The sequence below is a fragment of the Chenopodium quinoa genome, unplaced genomic scaffold (assembly GCF_001683475.1).
Source record: "Chenopodium quinoa cultivar QQ74 unplaced genomic scaffold, ASM168347v1, whole genome shotgun sequence".
NCBI lineage: Eukaryota > Viridiplantae > Streptophyta > Magnoliopsida > Caryophyllales > Amaranthaceae > Chenopodium > Chenopodium quinoa.
Genome location: NW_018742334.1, coordinates 1,233,472 through 1,251,880, shown reverse-complemented (window position 1 = coordinate 1,251,880; position 18,409 = coordinate 1,233,472). Strand labels below are relative to the sequence as shown.

General features: G+C 34.0%; 1 protein-coding gene, 1 long non-coding RNA gene and 1 pseudogene across 2 annotated transcripts; 1 reads left to right on the top strand and 2 right to left on the bottom strand.

Moving 5' to 3' along the window:
• Positions 1–4,656: 4,656 nt before the first annotated feature.
• On the bottom strand, positions 4,657–6,305 carry LOC110692384 (annotated as a pseudogene).
• Positions 6,306–15,025: 8,720 nt separating this feature from the next.
• Positions 15,026–16,134, bottom strand: LOC110693141 (jasmonate-induced protein homolog). The gene is made up of 2 exons (XM_021870263.1): positions 15,977–16,134; positions 15,026–15,823 (listed from the first exon to the last, which is right to left on the bottom strand). The coding sequence occupies exon 2, from the start codon at positions 15,805–15,807 to the stop codon at positions 15,226–15,228; it is 582 nt and encodes a 193-aa protein (XP_021725955.1). The 5' UTR covers positions 15,808–15,823; positions 15,977–16,134; the 3' UTR covers positions 15,026–15,225.
• Positions 16,135–17,008: 874 nt separating this feature from the next.
• Positions 17,009–18,045, top strand: LOC110692381. Its single transcript, XR_002505451.1, has 2 exons — positions 17,009–17,705; positions 17,805–18,045. It is a non-coding gene; the product is annotated as an uncharacterized LOC110692381 (long non-coding RNA).
• The last annotated feature ends 364 nt before the right edge of the window (positions 18,046–18,409 follow it).

Genomic DNA, 18,409 nt, shown 5'->3' with positions numbered 1-18,409 from the left:
GCTAAAACAAACATGGTAAGAAGTGTCAAATACTGATCCAATCAATTCAAATCTACCTGAATAAAGCCTATATGATTCCAAACGACATTATATGAGCCCGAGATATATCCCCTAAAATCTCAAGCCTTTTCGACACCGAATCCCGAAACCTCCAAAATTTCTCAAAAAGCATGGATATTAGCCTTCAATTTTGAAATTTTTTAACTTATTTTCGCACGAAAAATTAAAATTGCAGAAATGTTTACCGTGGTCCCTAATACTCTCCGGTAGTCCAATTGGGTGGGTGAAACCATCCAATTTGCCTTTAAACGACCAATTTACCGGTTTACAACTTGCACCGATTTCATTAACTCAGGCATACCATGAACATTTATTACAACAAATAATGATTATATATGGTTCCAAACAACATTATATGACCCCGAGATATGTCCCTAGAATTTCTAGACTTTTCGACACCGGGTCTCGAAACCTCTAAAATTTCTCAAAAAAACGTGGATATTAGTCTTCAATTTTGGAATTTTTTGACTTTTTTCGCCCGGAAATAAAAAATTCCGAAAAGTTTACCATAGTCTCTAATACCCTCCGGGAGTCCAATTGGGTGGGTAGAACCATCCAATTTACCTTTAAACGACCAATTTAACGGTTTACAACTTGCACCAATTTTATTAATTAATTCAAGCCTACCACAAACATTTATGACAACAAATAATGATCATATTTGGTTCCAAATGGCATTATATGACCCTGAAATGTATCTCATATAATTTCAAAACTTTTCAATACCGGGCCCCGAAACCTCCAAAATTTCTCAAAAAGCGTGGATATTAGCCTTCAATTTTGGAATTTTTTGACTTTTTTTCGCCAGGAAATAAAAATTGTCGAAATATTTTCCATGGTCCCTAATATCCTCCGGGAGTCTAATTGGGTGTGTTAAACCATTCAATTTGCTTTTAAACGGACAATTTGTCGGTTTATAACTTGTATAGATTTCATTAACTCAAGCCTACTACGAACATTTATGACAATATATAATGATCATATATGGTTCCAAACGGCATTATATGACCCCGAGATGTATCCCCTAAAATCTTAAGCATTTTCGACATGCATCGAGCTTGAAATCTCCAAAATTGGCCGTTTAAAGGCAAATTGGATGGTTCCACCAACCCAATTGGACTCCCGGAAGATATTAGGGACCATGATAAAATTTTTGGCATTTTTTTTTTCCGGGCGAAAAAAGTAAAAAAAAATTCCAAAATTGAAGACTAATATCCACGCTTTTTGAGAAATTTTAGAGGTTTTGGGGCCCGGCGTCGAAAAGTCATGAAATTCTAGGGGATACATCTCGGGGTCATGTAATGCTGTTTGGAACCATATATGATCATTATTTATTGTCATAAATGTTCGTGGTAGGCTTGAGTTAATGAAATCGCTGCAAATTGTAAACCGGTAAATTGGTTGTTTAAAGGCAAATTGGATGGTTCCACCCACCCAATGGGACTCCCGGACGGTATTAGGGACCATGGTAAACATTTCGGCAATTTTTATTTCTGGGCGAAAAAAGTCAAAATTTTCAAAATTGAAGGCTAATATTCACGTTTTTTGAGAAATTTTGGAGGATTTGAATCCCGGTGTCAAAAAGTCTTGAAATTTTAGGAGATACATTTCGGGGTCATTTAATGCCGTTTGGAACCATATATGATCATTATTTGTTGTCATAAATGTTCGTGGTAGGCTTGTGTTGATGAAATCGGTGCAAGTTATTAACCGGTAAATAGGCCGTTTATAGGCAAATTGGATGGTTCCCCCACCCAATTGGACTCCTGAAGATATTAGGGACCATGGTAAACATTTCAGCAACTATTTTTTTCGGGCGAAAAAAAGTCTAAAAATTCAAAAATTAAAGGCTATTATCCACGCTTTTGAGAAATTTTGAAGGTTTCAGGGTCCGGTATCGAAAAGCCTTGATATTCTAGGGAATAAATTTTGGGGTCATATAATTTCGTTTGGAACTATATATGATTAGTATTTGTTGTCATAAATGTTTGTGGTAGGCTTGAGTTAATGAAATTGGTGCAAGTTGCCAACTGGTAAATTAGCCGTTTTAAGGCAAATTGAATGGTTCCCAACCACCCAATTGGACTATCGGGGGGTATTGGGGACCATGGTAAAAATTTGAGCAATTTATATTTTCTAGCGAAAAAAGTAAAAATTTTCCAAAATTGAAGGCTAATGTCAACGTTTTTTGAGAAATTTTTGAGGTTTCGGGGCCCGATGTCACAGAGTCTTGAGAATTTAAGGAATATATCTGGGGGGTCATATAATAATGTCATTTGGAACCATATATGATCATTATATGTTGTCATAGATGTTAGTGGAAGGCTTTAGTTAATGAAATCAGTGCCAGCTGTAAACTGGTAAATTAGCTGTTTAAAGGCAAATTGGATGGATACACCTACCCAATTGAACTCCCGGAGGGTATTAGGAACCACGGTAAAAATTTCGACAATTTTAATTCCGAGCGAAAAAAATTTAAAAAAATTCCAAAATTAAAGGCTTATATCCACGCTTTTTGAGAAAATTTTGAGGTTGGGGACGTTGTCGAAAAAACTTGAGATTTTAGAAAATACATCTCGGAGTCATATAATGCCGTTTGGAACCATATATGATCATTATATGTATTGATAAATGTTCGTGGTAGGCTTGAGTTAATGAAATTCGTGCAAGTTGTAAGCCTGTAAATAAATTTGTCGTTTAAAGGGAAATTTGATAGTTCCATCAACCCTTGGACTCCCGGAGAGTATTAGGGACCACGGTAAACATTTCGGCAATTTTTATTTGCCGGTGAAAAAAAGTCAAAAAATTCCAAAATTGAAGACTAATATCCACGTTTTTTGAGAAATTTTAGAGGTTTTGGGGCCCGACTTTGAAAAGTCTTAAAATTTTAGGGGATACATCTCGGGGGTCATATATTGCTGTTTGGAACCATATATGATCATGATTTGTTGTCATAAATGTTCGTGGTAGGCTTGAGTTCATGAAATATGTGCAAGTTGTAAATCTGTAAATTGGTCATTTAAATGCAAATTGTATAGTTCCACCCACCCAAAGGGACTACCAGATGGTATTAGGGACCATGGTAAACATTTTGGTATTTTTTTTATTTCGGTCGAAAAAAAGTCAAAAATTTCAAAATTGAAGGCTAATATCTACATTTTTTGAGAAAATTTAGAGGATTCTGGGCCCGGTGTCGAAAAGTCTTGAAATTCTATAGGATACATTTCGGGGTCATATATTGCCGTTTGGAACCATATATGATCATTATATGTTGTCTTAAATGTTCGTGGTAAACTTGAGTTAATGAAATCGATGCACGTTGTAAACCGGTAAATTGGTCGATTAAAGGCAAATTGGATGGTTCTACCCAGCCAATTGCACTACCGGAGGGTATTAGGGACCATGGTAAACATTTTGGTAATTTTTATTTATAGGTGAAAATAAGTCAAAAAATTCTAAAATTAAAGGCTAATATCCACTCTTTTTGAGAAATTTTGGAGGTTTCGGCCTCGAAGATGAGTCAAGTAGGTACGTGAGTTGGTCAAATGTGGTACGAAATGGCCAAATCTAAGATGAGCCGTGCACAATCATTGATTGGGTTCGGGTTTTAATTGAATGAGCATCATATCATTTTAAATTTTTTGCATGAAACTGGTACAACCTTGATGACAACCTACATGGTAGTCCGCTTATTTTTTTACCAATTCACATTAAAATAAAATAGCCATTGGCATTATGTGTGGCCTTGTCCAACCCATTGATCTAGTTGATCGTGTTTAAGTAAGAGTATCTTTTGACAAATGATGTGTCTCGTGCATTAGCGCAGTTACATTTTATTTATAGTGATACAAATTTTAATTACAAATTTTGTTATATCTTAAATAATAATATTGCTACATGTGACTGTGGTGGTAATAATTTATTGTTCCTCTTAAATTCGACCATGAATTTTTCAAATATATTATTATACAAAGTACTAAACAATAGCTAGTACTATTATTGAAAACATTTGTAAATATCAATTAGGTTAGATGATTATACCCAAGATTGACATGGATCAAATCTGTTTTTGTAATATACCCTTGTAGTACTCTCTACATAAAAAAATTTAGATTTCACTTAGGAATTACTTAATTTTATTTACTTAAAAAACACACCAGCTTAGCATGCACTTAAAAAAAGATATTAAGTTAAGTAAATGGTCAATCGATAATAATTTTATTATTGTCAATAAGAAAAAAGTGTTACGTTGTTAGCTTGTACAAGCAATTAAAATTTTATTGCTTAGTTCGGTCGTTTACGTTTTATAATCATTTCATGAGCCAAGAAAAAATGTTGCAAGTACACATTAAAATAGAGAAAATGCATACGAATATAATGTACTCCGTATTTATAATACATTAATAAAATGGTCAAAGGTTATACTGTTTGATGACCATTATACTTATCAAAGAGCTAATAAAGCACAATAACTCACCAGTTGAAACCTAATTAAGGCTCAACTCATAATTATTATTGTATACTCAACATGTAAAACCCACAATATAATAGCATATATATGGTAAAACCATGTTGATGATGTAGCTAAAAGAGCAATTGAAACATAAAACCACATTATGTTTATTTTATTTTTATTTTATTTTATTTATTTTTTATTTTACAAAAGAACTAAGAAAAAAACTAATAATGAAAATATAGCAATTGCCTACGACAAGCACATCCAGACAACCAGTGAGTTAGTGAAACCCAAGCCCGAGGAACTTTTCGGAAAAACCACATTATGTTGTCACAATATATAGGACTTGCATGTTGCGCATCACTTGATCAATGTTATCAAGAGTTTAATTAACTCTGAGTAGTAATAATAGTCCTTTCATATTTCTCCAATGACTTAACCAACTCATTAAAATTCTTTCCATTGCCAAATCCACCACACCCACCCTTTTGATAAAACTTGCCATCTTCTCCTTGAATCATACACCCAATTCTTTGTATCACCTCAATGAATATAGTAAGCCTATCTCCAATAGGCTTTGTAAATGTTTGGATTATAACACCTTCATGGTCCTTGTCCACCTTAAGCCCTAGCGCCTCGCATTCTTGTATTTCCTCCTCCGTTAAGAAACCGCTAGCCACCGCCTTTAGTTTTTGGTAGTAATCGCCTTCTGGTGGTGGCATGAAGTCGAATAATGACGTCTTCTTCATCTCTCTTAGGGTTTTGAATATATCGTTAGTAATGAGAGCCAAGTGTTGCACTCCTGGACCGTTGTTACGTTTTATGAACGTCTCAATGGGACTTTTAATTGTCTGACCATACACTGGCTCGCTGAAGTTTAGGAAAACAGATTCGTCGTTGTTTGCTAAGAACACGGATTGGAGTCCGGATTCGGTGACTCCAACTAGGTCTTCGGCTGCAAACTCTACGAACTCGTGGAGACCGGTTATCCTCATTATGTATTCCATGACGGAGGCTAGCTCAGGCACGCTTCATGCGGCGTGGTCTAGGCTATTGAACCCGAATTCGGTTCCTGATCCATGTACTTGAGTAAATTTGGGTAGAAAGTTGTTGCAAATAGATGTATGTGCGTGGCTGACCAATCGAAGGACTACATCACCGAAGAGATGGACCTCGGCGAGGAGGGTATGACCGTCCTCTAAGAGGATGGGAGGGGAGGAAGGGCGAGCCCCGGCTGCTACACTAGTGGCGTAGGCGGACTTAGCATCGTCCACCTCAAGGGCAATAGCGCGAACTCCAAACCCATGAGTGGACATAAAAGAGGAGTGGGATTCATAGTTAAACGTAGGTATGGAGGCCGTTGGAGACGAAGATTGAGTGTAAGGAGCGGTGAAGAGGAAGCGGAGGTCACCGCTACGCAACACGTAGGAGGCGTGTACAAGGTTGCCGGTAGAATGGTCAGATTTGGCAACGGTAGGCATGCCAAGCCCCTTAGAAAAAAGGAGGCTCGTGTTGGATGCGTCACCACACCAAAACTCGATGTGGTGGAACCTTTTTACCTTAAATTTATCTGATTTCGGGTTTGATCGCACAAACTTATGAAAGCTTTGTAGTTTAAATGACTTTTCATGACTACCATCAACTTGATTTGCCATTTTTTTTTTTCTTGAAAACTCTACTATATATATAAAACTCAACTCCGATCCAAATACAACTTATGATCGAGGTGATTACTTGTATTGAACAGGAATTGAATGAGGAAGTTTATTAATAGCTTAGAGCCTTTTATAGAAACTTTAGTACCCCATTTTCTAACGAATGCATGATGCATGAAGCTTACGCTATGTTGTACGTTAGCACACAATAAGAAATTAAAGATTCTTTAAAATTTTGTCATGACTTACTGAATGATGGATCTAAGTTAACTCCTTGAATCCACTTTAAAAACAAATTAAAGATCCACTTGAATTGTTTATATTACTAACAATAATCAAAGACTAATAAACCTGCAAAATTTGTAGTCATATTTTTTAATCACATCACATGCATGTGATGCATCTTGCTTGGCCATGATAAACTACCCATCTTTTGTAATTGCTTGTCTTCAATTTTCAGGAACTCGATTTGATTCGATCTGAAAAGCAAGGCATTTGAATTTCTAAATTGGGATAAAAAAAAAGTTAATAATATTATGAATTTCACATTAACACCTACAGAGTATCGATCTAAAAATGTTTTATATGATTATGCTGTATTGTTAATTTTTAATACTCTGTACATCAATAAAAATGTATAGTCAATGCAAAGTACTTTGTATATAAATGTGATAATAGAAGGGTATAAATTATTTTAGAATAGAGGAAGTAAATAATACGAAAGTGTTTAGAGTTACGTATTTACCAAGATCATTATTATTTAATCCGATTCTAAAAAAGAAATTGGCCGGATTTTTTTCTTCATCAACACTTTTGTTATTCGTATAGGAGATGTCTATTCCAAAGTTTAAAATTTAGTTACAGTAACATAATCAAATCGACCAATAGTTTAAATACAAATTGAAGTCCAAAATATAATTTACTCAATTTGCAAGGTTAAGCGTCATGCATCACATGATAATATTTACGTATAAAAAGACTTACCTCTTGAAGTTCCAAAAGTTATTTGACCAAAGCTTTTACTTGAATTAATTAATGAACTTTACATTTAATTATTCAGTAGTGTACCAACGAATGCCGTGTCGAAGAAACTTACTACTATAAAATTATGGGATAGTTTTACAATAGCTATTATACAATATTATAAGATTTATAACCACTATAAATTTTCAATTCAAACCATACACTTTAGTTTTTAAATCTCCTCCATCCATTCATTTGGTCGACTATATATACTTTGAAAATAATAATATATACTATATAAAACCAAAAAAAAAAAAAAAGTTCTCTTGCTTTCTCTTTTCAATCTGGTGAAGTGTAACCTATTCAAACGAAACATATAAGTGCACCATATAGATAAATGGATTAAAAGTTCGTGAATGAGTTTAGCACTTTATAAAGTTAAAAGATGACTACTCTGGCCTCTTATTATTATTGCAAATGATTTTACAATTGAACCACCTTAGACTTGTAAAGTGGACTCACTTTTAATGATGAATTGATGGAATGATGGGTATAATCAAATATGACATAGTCCCATCCCATATATAATACAAAGTACAATTTCTTTGATTCACACTTAAATTAGTAGGCCACCATTAAATTAAATTCGACCATATATACTTGCCCTATTATGTTTGTAGATGTCAATTCGGGTGTATTGTCTAGATTGGGTTGGATCTATTTTAAATTTGAATTATCAAACATGTTAAATTATTGTGTCCATACAAGTTGAGATTTTTGGGGATACATCTTGGGGTCATATAATGCCGTTTGGAACCATATATGATCATTATATGTTGTCATAAATGTTTGTGGCAGGCTTGAATGAATGAAATTGGTGCAAGTTGTAAATCGTTAAATTAGCTATTTAAAGGCAAATTGGATGGTTCCACCCACTTAATTAGACTACCAGAGATTATAAAGGACTATGATAAACATTTCGACAATTATTATTTTCGGGCGAAAAAAAGTCAAAAAATTCCAAAATTGAAGGCTTTTTGAGAATTTTTTGAGGTTTCGGGGTCCGGTATCGAAAAAGCTTGATATTTTAGGGAATACATCTCGGGGTCATATAATTCCATTTTGAACCATATATGATCATTATATGTTGTCATAAATGTTCGTGGTATGCATGAGTTAATGAAATCGGTGCAAGTTGTAAACCGGTAAATTCACCGTTTAAAGATAAATTGGATGGTTCCACCCACTCAATTGGACTTTTGAAGGGTATTAGGGACCATGGTAAACATTTATGCAACATTTTATTTCTGGGCGAAAAAAGTCAAAAAATTCCAAAATTGAAGGCTAATGCCACGCAAAAAGTCAAAAAATTCCAAAATTGAAGGCTAATGACACACTTTTTGAGAAATTTTGGAGATTTCAGGCTCGATGTATGTCGAAAATGCTTAAGATTTTAGGGAATACATCTCGGGGTCATATAATGCCGTTTGGAACCATATATGATCATTATATGTTGTCATAAATGTTCGTAGTAGGCTTGAGTTAATGAAATCTATACAAGTTATAAACCGGCAAATTGTCCGTTTAAAAGCAAATTGAATGGTTTAACACACCCAATTAGACTCCCGGAGGATATTAGGGACCATGGAAAATATTTCGACAATTTTTATTTCCTGGCGAAAAAAAGTCAAAATATTCCAAAATTGAAGGCTAATATCCACGCTTTTTGAGAAATTTTGGAGGTTTCGGGGCCCGGTATTGAAAAGTTTTGAAATTATATGAGATACATTTCAGGGTCATATAATGCCATTTGGAACCAAATATGATCATTATTTGTTGTCATAAATGTTTGTGGTAGGCTTGAATTAATTAATAAAATTGGTGCAAGTTGTAAACCGTTAAATTGGTCGTTTAAAGGTAAATTGGATGGTTCTACCCACCCAATTGGACTCCCGGAGGGTATTAGAGACTATGGTAAACTTTTCGGAATTTTTTATTTCCGGGCGAAAAAAGTCAAAAAATTCCAAAATTGAAGACATTTATCCACGTTTTTTTGAGAAATTTTAGAGGTTTCGAGACCCGGTGTCGAAAAGTCTAGAAATTCTAGGGACATATCTCGGGGTCATATAATGTTGTTTGGAACCATATATGATCATTATTTGTTGTAATAAATGTTCATGGTATGCCTGAGTTAATGAAATCGGTGCAAGTTGTAAACCGGTAAATTGGTCGTTTAAAGGCAAATTGGATGGTTTCACCCACCCAATTGGACTACCGGAGAGTATTAGGGACCACGGTAAACATTTCTGCAATTTTAATTTTTCGTGCGAAAATAAGTTAAAAAATTTCAAAATTGAAGGCTAATATCCATGTTTTTTGAGAAATTTTGGAGGTTTCGGGATTCGGTGTCGAAAAGGCTTGAGATTTTAGGGGATATATCTCGGGCTCATATAATGTCGTTTGGAATCATATAGGCTTTATTCAGGTAGATTTGAATTGATTGGATCAGTATTTGACACTTCTTACCATGTTTGTTTTAGCCCTAAGCTAGAAATTACTCTCCTTCGTATAGATATAATGATAACATGTCAACAAGTTTATTTTAAAATATATTTATTTGTAAAGCTCGATCAATAGCTATTCCTCACAGGTTTGGTTGGAAAGCCAAACCTTATTATTATTTCAACTCCAAATACAAGTTTGAAGAATGCTGCGTGCTGATTGCTTGTTATTACGTTGGACCTTAATTAAAGACACGTTTCACACGTTTAATGGTTATGAAAGACACAATGATTGATTTAGCTATTTGAATATGGTTAAACACAGATCCGATCTTCACAATAAAATTTTTGAAGTCATTGATCCGATCTCCATTGATTTTCTTATTAATACCTCATATCCACTATTATTCCCAATTAAATCTCGTGAGAATTTTTCTTATATGAGAATTTTCCTTATGTGAGAACACTTTTTATATTCTAAATTTTTACTCGTATGTTCTAAATTTTAAATCTGATATTCTAAACTTTTTCCCTGGTGTTCTAAATTAAAATAAGATGTTCTAAATTAATACTCACATGTTCTAAACCATAAATTAGTTAAGTTAGATGTTATAAATTTCGAATGACTTATTCCGAAATTTTAACTTTTATGTTCTAAATTTTAAAACGTGCATGTGTTTTAAGATTTTTAGTTATATGTTCAAAATTCGAAAGCATATGTTCCAATTTTTACTCACATGTTCTATATTTTAAATTATATGTTCAATATTTTTACTCCCATTTTCTATATTTTTATACCAAGTGTTCTAAAATTTTTATTCACATGTTCTAAATTTCATAAAGCAATTTTTTAAAATTTTTATTCACATGTTCTAATTCTTGAATTAGATGTTCTATATTATTGCTCACACACATGTTCAAAATTATTAGTCATATGTTCTAAACACACCATTAGCATCAACTTGAGCATGTACCTCATCATCATGAACAAAAGAGGAAATAGTGTTGAAATCATGTGTTTTAGGTTCACTTAATGGATCATGTAACAAATCATGGGAATTCATGCTAATATTAGAAGTATCAACACATTGCATATCAATAATAAAATCATGATTACCCTTATTATAGACATCCCAAGCAAACCAAACATAAAAATCCCAAGCATCATCAATTGATAATGCTCTAAATTCACCATTATGCATGCATTCAACTTCATCCCTAGTTTGCTCATTCAAACCAAAATAACAAATCTCACAAGCCTCCCAAAGACTACAACAATCAAAATCCAAATATCCCACAAGTCTATTGAAATATTCACAAAAAGGCTCATTGTCATATTGAGGAAACGAGTTACTTGCCATTTTTTTTTACAAAAACAAGCAAAAATTAAAAAAAAATAAAATAAAAAGAAAAGTATACACAAAGACCTAGACTCAAGCAATCAAAAACAATCAAGCATTGACACCGCTCCCCGGCAACGGCGCCATTTTGATGGGCGTTGGAATGGTCGTACATTCCACACTCAATCAAACACATTTATTAACAAACACCTTACAAACCAAGCATAATGACAAGTAAGAGTTCAGTCCACAAGGAACGGGATATGATTGCCAAAGATCTTTACACTTAAGCTAACTCGAAGTCAATTGATGAATTGGGGTTCGTCAAGAAGACAAACAAACTATGGTTCTAAATCAATGAATTAAAGATACTAGGGAATGAGATCCACTCAACCAAGGCAAATAGGTAAACGGGGAGTAAAATAGACAAGATATAGCAAGGACTATATGTAAAATCAACCTCATGCAATTAGAAAACAACTCACACTACTAAACTTAGATTCCTCATTAGTTTAGCAATAGACGATACATAATCAAATTACAATAAGTAATGACGTACTCAATTTACACTTCCATGTCAAATTAGGCATATCATACTATCAAGCTCCTTAGTCAAGGGTAGCTAAACCTATCATGAGGAACTAACAAGCAATCTCATATAATCAATTTAATTGCAATTCAAACATCAATGCTTCTCCCACATTTGCATAGTTAACCCAAAAGGTCGAGCTTCACCCAACCCCTAGCAAGAAGACTACTCACAACTCATGTTTATCAACATGCAATCAAGAATTAGGGTTCTAAATACTTCAATAATTGGGGAAAAGTGGTTAACAATTGAAATAACTATCATCCAATAACAAATTACCAAGAACTAGGAAGATTTAAATAACATGCAAATACCAAATAAAATCTGAAATTAAAAGGAAGAAGGTTGGAGAAATTACTAATTGAAGCTTCAAATGTTGAATACAAATTGCCAAACTTTGAGAATAATTCTTGAATTTCACTAATACAATGATTTGATTTGATGAAAACTAAGCTAAATTAATCCTAAGGAATGTTTCAAACTAAGGGAGGTTTCTGAAAACTAGGCTACTGTCCTGCTTCTCCCGTCCTTTTAAACGATCACAAAAGGACCTTAAATAGAGATCGGGAAAAGGTCCGACCGAACTCTGGGTAAGTTCGGTCGGACTCAGGGTAGGTTCGGTCGAACCCTGTGTAGGTTCGGTCGAACCTCCCTGATCCTTGTTTGGTCGAACTTTTGAGGTTCGACCTCTCCTGCAAAATTGCTGAAAACAGGTTTGACACTGCCTTCACTGCACCCTGGAGGTTCGGTCGAACTTTTGAAAAGTTTGACCACACCAAGGTTCGACCGGACCTTCCAGAGGTTCGGCCACACCTCCTCTTGCACTTCCTTTTCTTGCTTCCTCTCCTTCCCTTTTGCTCCTCTTGCCTTTGTCCATGGCTTCCATGCTTGGCCAAGGGGCCTCCCACCGTGCATAGGACCGTCACGGTACCTGCAGAAGATACCAAAGTTCACGAGAGCATGGGGATGATAAAATAATGCATAAAGATTATCAAAATAAGCATTACTTTTCATCAACACAAAAAGAAGCCATAAGAGGACAATGAGGTGAAAACCTAAGAAAAATAAGAGGAAAAAGACCTAAATACTACCCCTAAGAGTGACATAAATGTCACTCATCACCCTCCCCTATATATATATATTATTCACTTTTTTGCATGAACCAACAATAATTATAACTGTTTGTGTTCCATGAATCTTTTTTATAAATCTTGTATGTACGATTGTAGTATTTTATTTTTGTACCCTTAGACCAAGGCTGGAAATTAGCTGAGAAGTAATTATATTCTATTTTTATTTTCTCTGTTTGGTTCCCTTTCATTGATTTTATTCTTTTTATTTATTCTTTTTATTTATAAATACTAATAAACGTTTATTGTTACTAACTTTGCTAAAATAATTTGACACACTTCTAGTTGGCGCTCTTGTTAGATTTATAATCTAGTCAAATTTCTTCTCCTTACATTGAGTTGTAATAGTAAAACAATTAAAATAAAAGCAAATTATATATCATTGGCAACAAAATTTTTACGCCAAAAATTGTTGGTGCATGGTAAGACTTTTATTACTCCGTAAGGTAGGATAGGATTGCATTATTACAGTTCACGATGACAACAAAATTGACGGGGCGCAAATATTGTGTTTGATTTTCACCACTTTTGGTATAGGACAGATATTTTTAGTTCCTACCACCTATCCAATTTAATGATCACGATTAAAAATAAACCTCATCATTTTAACCATTAATCTAAATTAGAACAACACATTAAAACTTTCAAACTACTACCTTAGCTTTCTAAACCGTTGAACATAATAAAAAAAATATATAATTTTTTTTTTTTGTTGATACCTTAAATATCTCACCAACTTTTCCTAATTAAATTGCTTGAAAAGTAACCTAATAAACTTTTATCACCTTTAATAATAATGCAACCAATATTCATCTTATCAATTTTGTCCCTCTTATTTGCTTTCATCTATCAAGTTCAATGTAGATCTTTATCCGAAACAATATCTCCAAGTTCACCACCAACATCATTAGAAACAACCGCCTTTGTTATCCCTCCATCACCGTCACCATCCATTGCCGCGGCCCCTTATAATGATCCCTCGTACGTTCTCTCACCAAGTTCCGCCCCAATCGCCATGCAAGACGCCGATGGGGATCCAATTGATCTCCCCATCACCTTCAACCCCTTTGACCTCAACCATGATCAACAAGAAGAATCATTAACCACCACCAACACGGCGGTTAATAACCCGGACGTAAAGAAAACTTGTGATGCCACGGATAATCCTGACCTTTGCATTTCCTCCTTAAAGCCATTCCTAATGCATAATAACATAATGGTGTTAAAAAAACGGACACGTTCTCTTTACTTGGGATGCAAGTTAAAGCGACGCAACAAGCCACGCAACTTGCCCTAGCCTTGAGTACTAAAAAATTAGGGCAAACCGATAATGATATGGATGTCCTTAGAGATTGCAAGGAGATGTACAATAATGCTTTGGATAATTTAGATAAGGTTGTAAAAGCACTTGAATCCAAAGATATTGGTACTATTAATAGTATGTTAAGCGCCACGATTTCGGATTTTGGTACGTGTGATGATGGTGTACAAGAAAGTGGTGGTACGTCTCCCTTGGTTGGTTATGGAAATAAATTGACTGAATTGGTTAGTAATTGTCTTGCCACAGTTTCTCTTATTAAGGATAATGGTGCGACGACATGATATTGAACACCATCTGGTTCCTCTTCGGTTTCTTTTAATTATCGGAATAATTTTTACTCTCAATACGACATTAAATTTAAGGATGAAGAAAATTATACGGGGTGTTTGGAATTTTTTTTTCCTAAATGAGATGTTGTGTTTGAAGATGAGAATTGAAGGAAAGAATTGGGGAGAATCCTGTTTCAAATTATGTCCCCTGTATTTTATACTCGGTCTAATCAATGATTGAAGTATAATTTTAGTAAGGTAAAGATTCATAGTGTCAATTTTTTCTTTGTTATATGTATTTCTATAAGGATTAGCTTCACGCACTTGGTCCTGCGACCCTTGCCTTAATGATAGCCTACCTAGCTGCTAGAGGAGTTCCCTAAATTCATCATATATGCATTACTGAGCTCATCCTACACTTTAGAGCAAAGAGTGACACGCACCTTGAATAGCAAATCAAAGTGCAAGCAATAACCGTAGTAATGAGTAAAAGTTCCAAGTGTAATAATGCATGTCAAGCCAAAATGATGGACAAAGGTAAAATTAGAGGCTAAGGGCCTGTTCTCTTACGTTGAAATTCAATTCAATTCAATTCAGTTCAGTTCAGTTCAGCTCCTAATTTCCTTGTCTTATAAAATATTCATTTCAGTTCAGTTCAGTTCAGTTCAGTTCAGCTGAGTTCGGTAAATGAGAACAGGCCCTAAGTATAGTAAAGAGAAAATAAAATTAGGGATAAAAGCATGAAACTAATAATAACGTAGGGCTCATTATTATTGAAGTAGTAAATAGATATAACATAGATGTGCATGCATGGTACGTAGCTAGTTAGCTAGCTAGGAAAGAAACTAACTAACAAATAATTAAAGCACGTACATACATGCATGCATGTTAATTATGATGAGTGAGCCATGCATACTAATTACGAACGAAAGTACGTAGAATTACATAGTTCCAAAATTAGCACCAACAGATGCGAAGTTTTTGCCAGGGAGGATGTTAGCACTGCAGGTGGTCTTGGTAATTGGTTCCATGAAGCTCGAGAAAGTGGATGATACGTCGAGAGAAGCTTCGATTTGGTTCCAATTAATATTCTGGAAATCAGTGGCATCGCCACATTTGACGTAAACCTTGTTAGGATTGTTGGTGGTGGGAAATTTGGGAGCAGACCAAGCCAATAGCCATGCACAACTTTTAGCAGTACTGTTGTTGCCCAAGTACACTACGGCTCCCTTGGATCCATCGTTATCTGTCGCCGAATGAGTAAAGCTGTCGCCTTTGCTGACATCAATGACCGAAGGATATTCACCAGTCATCACTTCCCCATGCCAATCCTGATTCATTGAAAAATTAACCCTTCCAGGGGTGGAGTTCATCATCGAGACGACTGCACTGTTTTGTTGTTGACTATTGGCCGCTGCACCATTGTTCTGTTTCATCCCAATGTTTTTCGCCACCTCTACCATCTTCTCCACAATCTCTTTGTCTTGTGCATTCATCACAACTGTTTCTTGTGCTGAGGCCATTTTTTTCCTTCAGTACCTATAACAAATTTTAACTGCAAATTAGTAATTCAGTTTAACCCGATATATATATATATATATAGATGACTTGCTTTAATATATTTGATAACAAATATAAATGCATACTATATATATGAAGACTCTTCTATGTATATGATATACATGACATTACCTTGATCGGAAGTTCGGATGTTGGTTATTTGTATGCTAGAGATCAGAAGCTTGTGTGTTGCACTGCGCCAATTACCTACCCATCCTTTGCATATTTATACACAAATCCTTACCTTATACATACTTGTTGTACTCCTATTAGCTTCTTCATAACCGTAGTGTATTGAATTCGATCTCTACTTTAGAAATTCACGCACTATTTTTGCATATATTCTCCACTTTAAATTGTCTACCTAGCCTTATTATTTACTTTTGCATATATTCTCTCTTATCATTAATGTGATGATAGATAGGTATATTGTTATCATCTCATTTGGTCCCATATGAATATCAATACTTGTAACTTTGGAAGGTCCACATTTTTTCAAACCAATGCAAGGATATAACTTATATGAGGGATGGGCGGAGAAATTGAGCTGAGGGATATAGCTGGTTAGAGCTTTTCTTCCAGTTTCAAATGATCCTAAGATCGATATTGACATATATATGTAAATGTTATGGCTAAATTTCATGTGGATCTTATGTTTTGTTATGAGATTGTTTCATTATTGGTTCAAAATAATATGGGGTTGTTAAAGTTATAAAGTACAAAATTTTCAAATAAAATCATATGAATCAAATAAACATCCTCCTTACGACTAAAAGATATGTTAGATAAAAACCTTTTAATAAGACTGCATTTTCTAGCTAGGGATATAAGAGTGGGATTTTCCATAATGTAAATATTGATATTAAAAGTAATTTAACATTACAATTGAAGTTGTTTAAAAAAAATTACAATTAAAGCGGCATAATCTAGTTCTTCATTACCGAATAAGAATTTTAAGAGAAGTAGTCAAAATAATGACACAATGTTATTCCTTTGTTTTGTGTATGATATTGTTTACCTCAAATTGAAATGATGATGTTAATTACTACTTACTGATAAAGTGATTATGAGTTGATGACATGCATTTCGTATTTTAAGAGAATAATAGCACTGCAATTTTCATTTTGTTTTGTCTACGAGAAGACAGGTACAATGAACATGTTTAAGCTAGACATGTAAAATTTGGTAAAACAGGACTAAACTTATTAGGGCCGTGATTAATAGCAATTGTAGCTTAAATTGGTCCATAGTTTTTGTGTATGTTATTAATCAAATAATGAAATAATCACCCAACCTTCCAGCAGTATATTAACTCTGTAGAGTTCTAGCTGAAATCTAATCTTTAGTAGTCCTCATCACCAAGTGTTCGAATCGAAGGTATCATGATCTTACTCTGGAGTCAATGAATGATGCTAACATTGTAAAGAATGCAAAATTCGAATAATACGTTACTAAAAATCTCGGATTAGTTACTGTAATAGTTGCAATTGCAAAATTTACAGGAAGAATTATTGAAGAAGATTGATTTTGATTTAATATATGTATGATCCTTAAATCATGGATATAAATTTATCAAAACTGAATATAATGGCCTGTTTTTCTCTTTAAAGTTGTGAATTAAGTTCTAATCCGAGATGTTTTTCTCTTTAAAATGTGGTGAGAATGATATGATTAGTATTCTTATTTTTCATGCTTAGGTTTTATCTTGTTTGAAATGAGTTGAATGAGTCTATTGACTTTGTGGCTATGATGCGAGCGTGTAGTATCATCAAAAATTGGGAGGAAGTGAGATGTGGATACTATGTCGTGTACTATATGTTTGAAACAGTTCAACATCACCGTAGTAATGAGGATCTTGTTAGTATGTGTTGTCAGATCTTTCACTACTAATTCATCAATTTATTTTAAATTGGCTACACTCTTGAATTGATTAGTTTTTGTTTTTGTGTCGTGTTAACAGGATTTTTGAAGAACAATACCTTATAATGGGGAGGAGATAAATGAGGTTCGAGATATTTAGTCAAACTATTTCATGATCAATGTTGAAATTTAGATTTAAACTTAGCTAAATCCATTTGTTTGTTAGACTTTTTTTTGTTTTAGTTCTTAGGCTTGAAATGAATGTATTTGGGGTACCAACATTTTGGGTTGGTCTTTGTTCTTGTGTTGGTTGATGATATCAATAATTTTGAGTTGTAAAATTTTGAGACTCTGCTGAAATTTACATTTAAATTCAATAATATTGCATTTTAATTTCAATTATTAGCGTTAGCATATTACTTTATACCACTAGCAAGGAAAACAGGTACTACAAACATATACAAGGCAATTATTATAATTTTAAAAAAAAAATTCACCTCATTTGCGTCACTCATTAAACAAACAAGTGATGCAAATACAACAATTTTGTATTGTCTACTCAGTCATTTGCGTCACTCCTATATAAATAAGTGACGCAAATAACAAATAAGAAGTTTATCAGAAGAGTCATTTGCGTCGCTCTTAATAAAGGAGTGACGCAAATAATAAAAAAGAAGTTTATCAGAAGAGTTATTTGCGTCGCTC

Bases quoted from the DNA above. Each gene is read 5' to 3' on its own strand.
- LOC110693141 (XM_021870263.1), bottom strand. From the start codon at position 15,807: ATGGCCTCAGCACAAGAAACAGTTGTGATGAATGCACAAGACAAAGAG.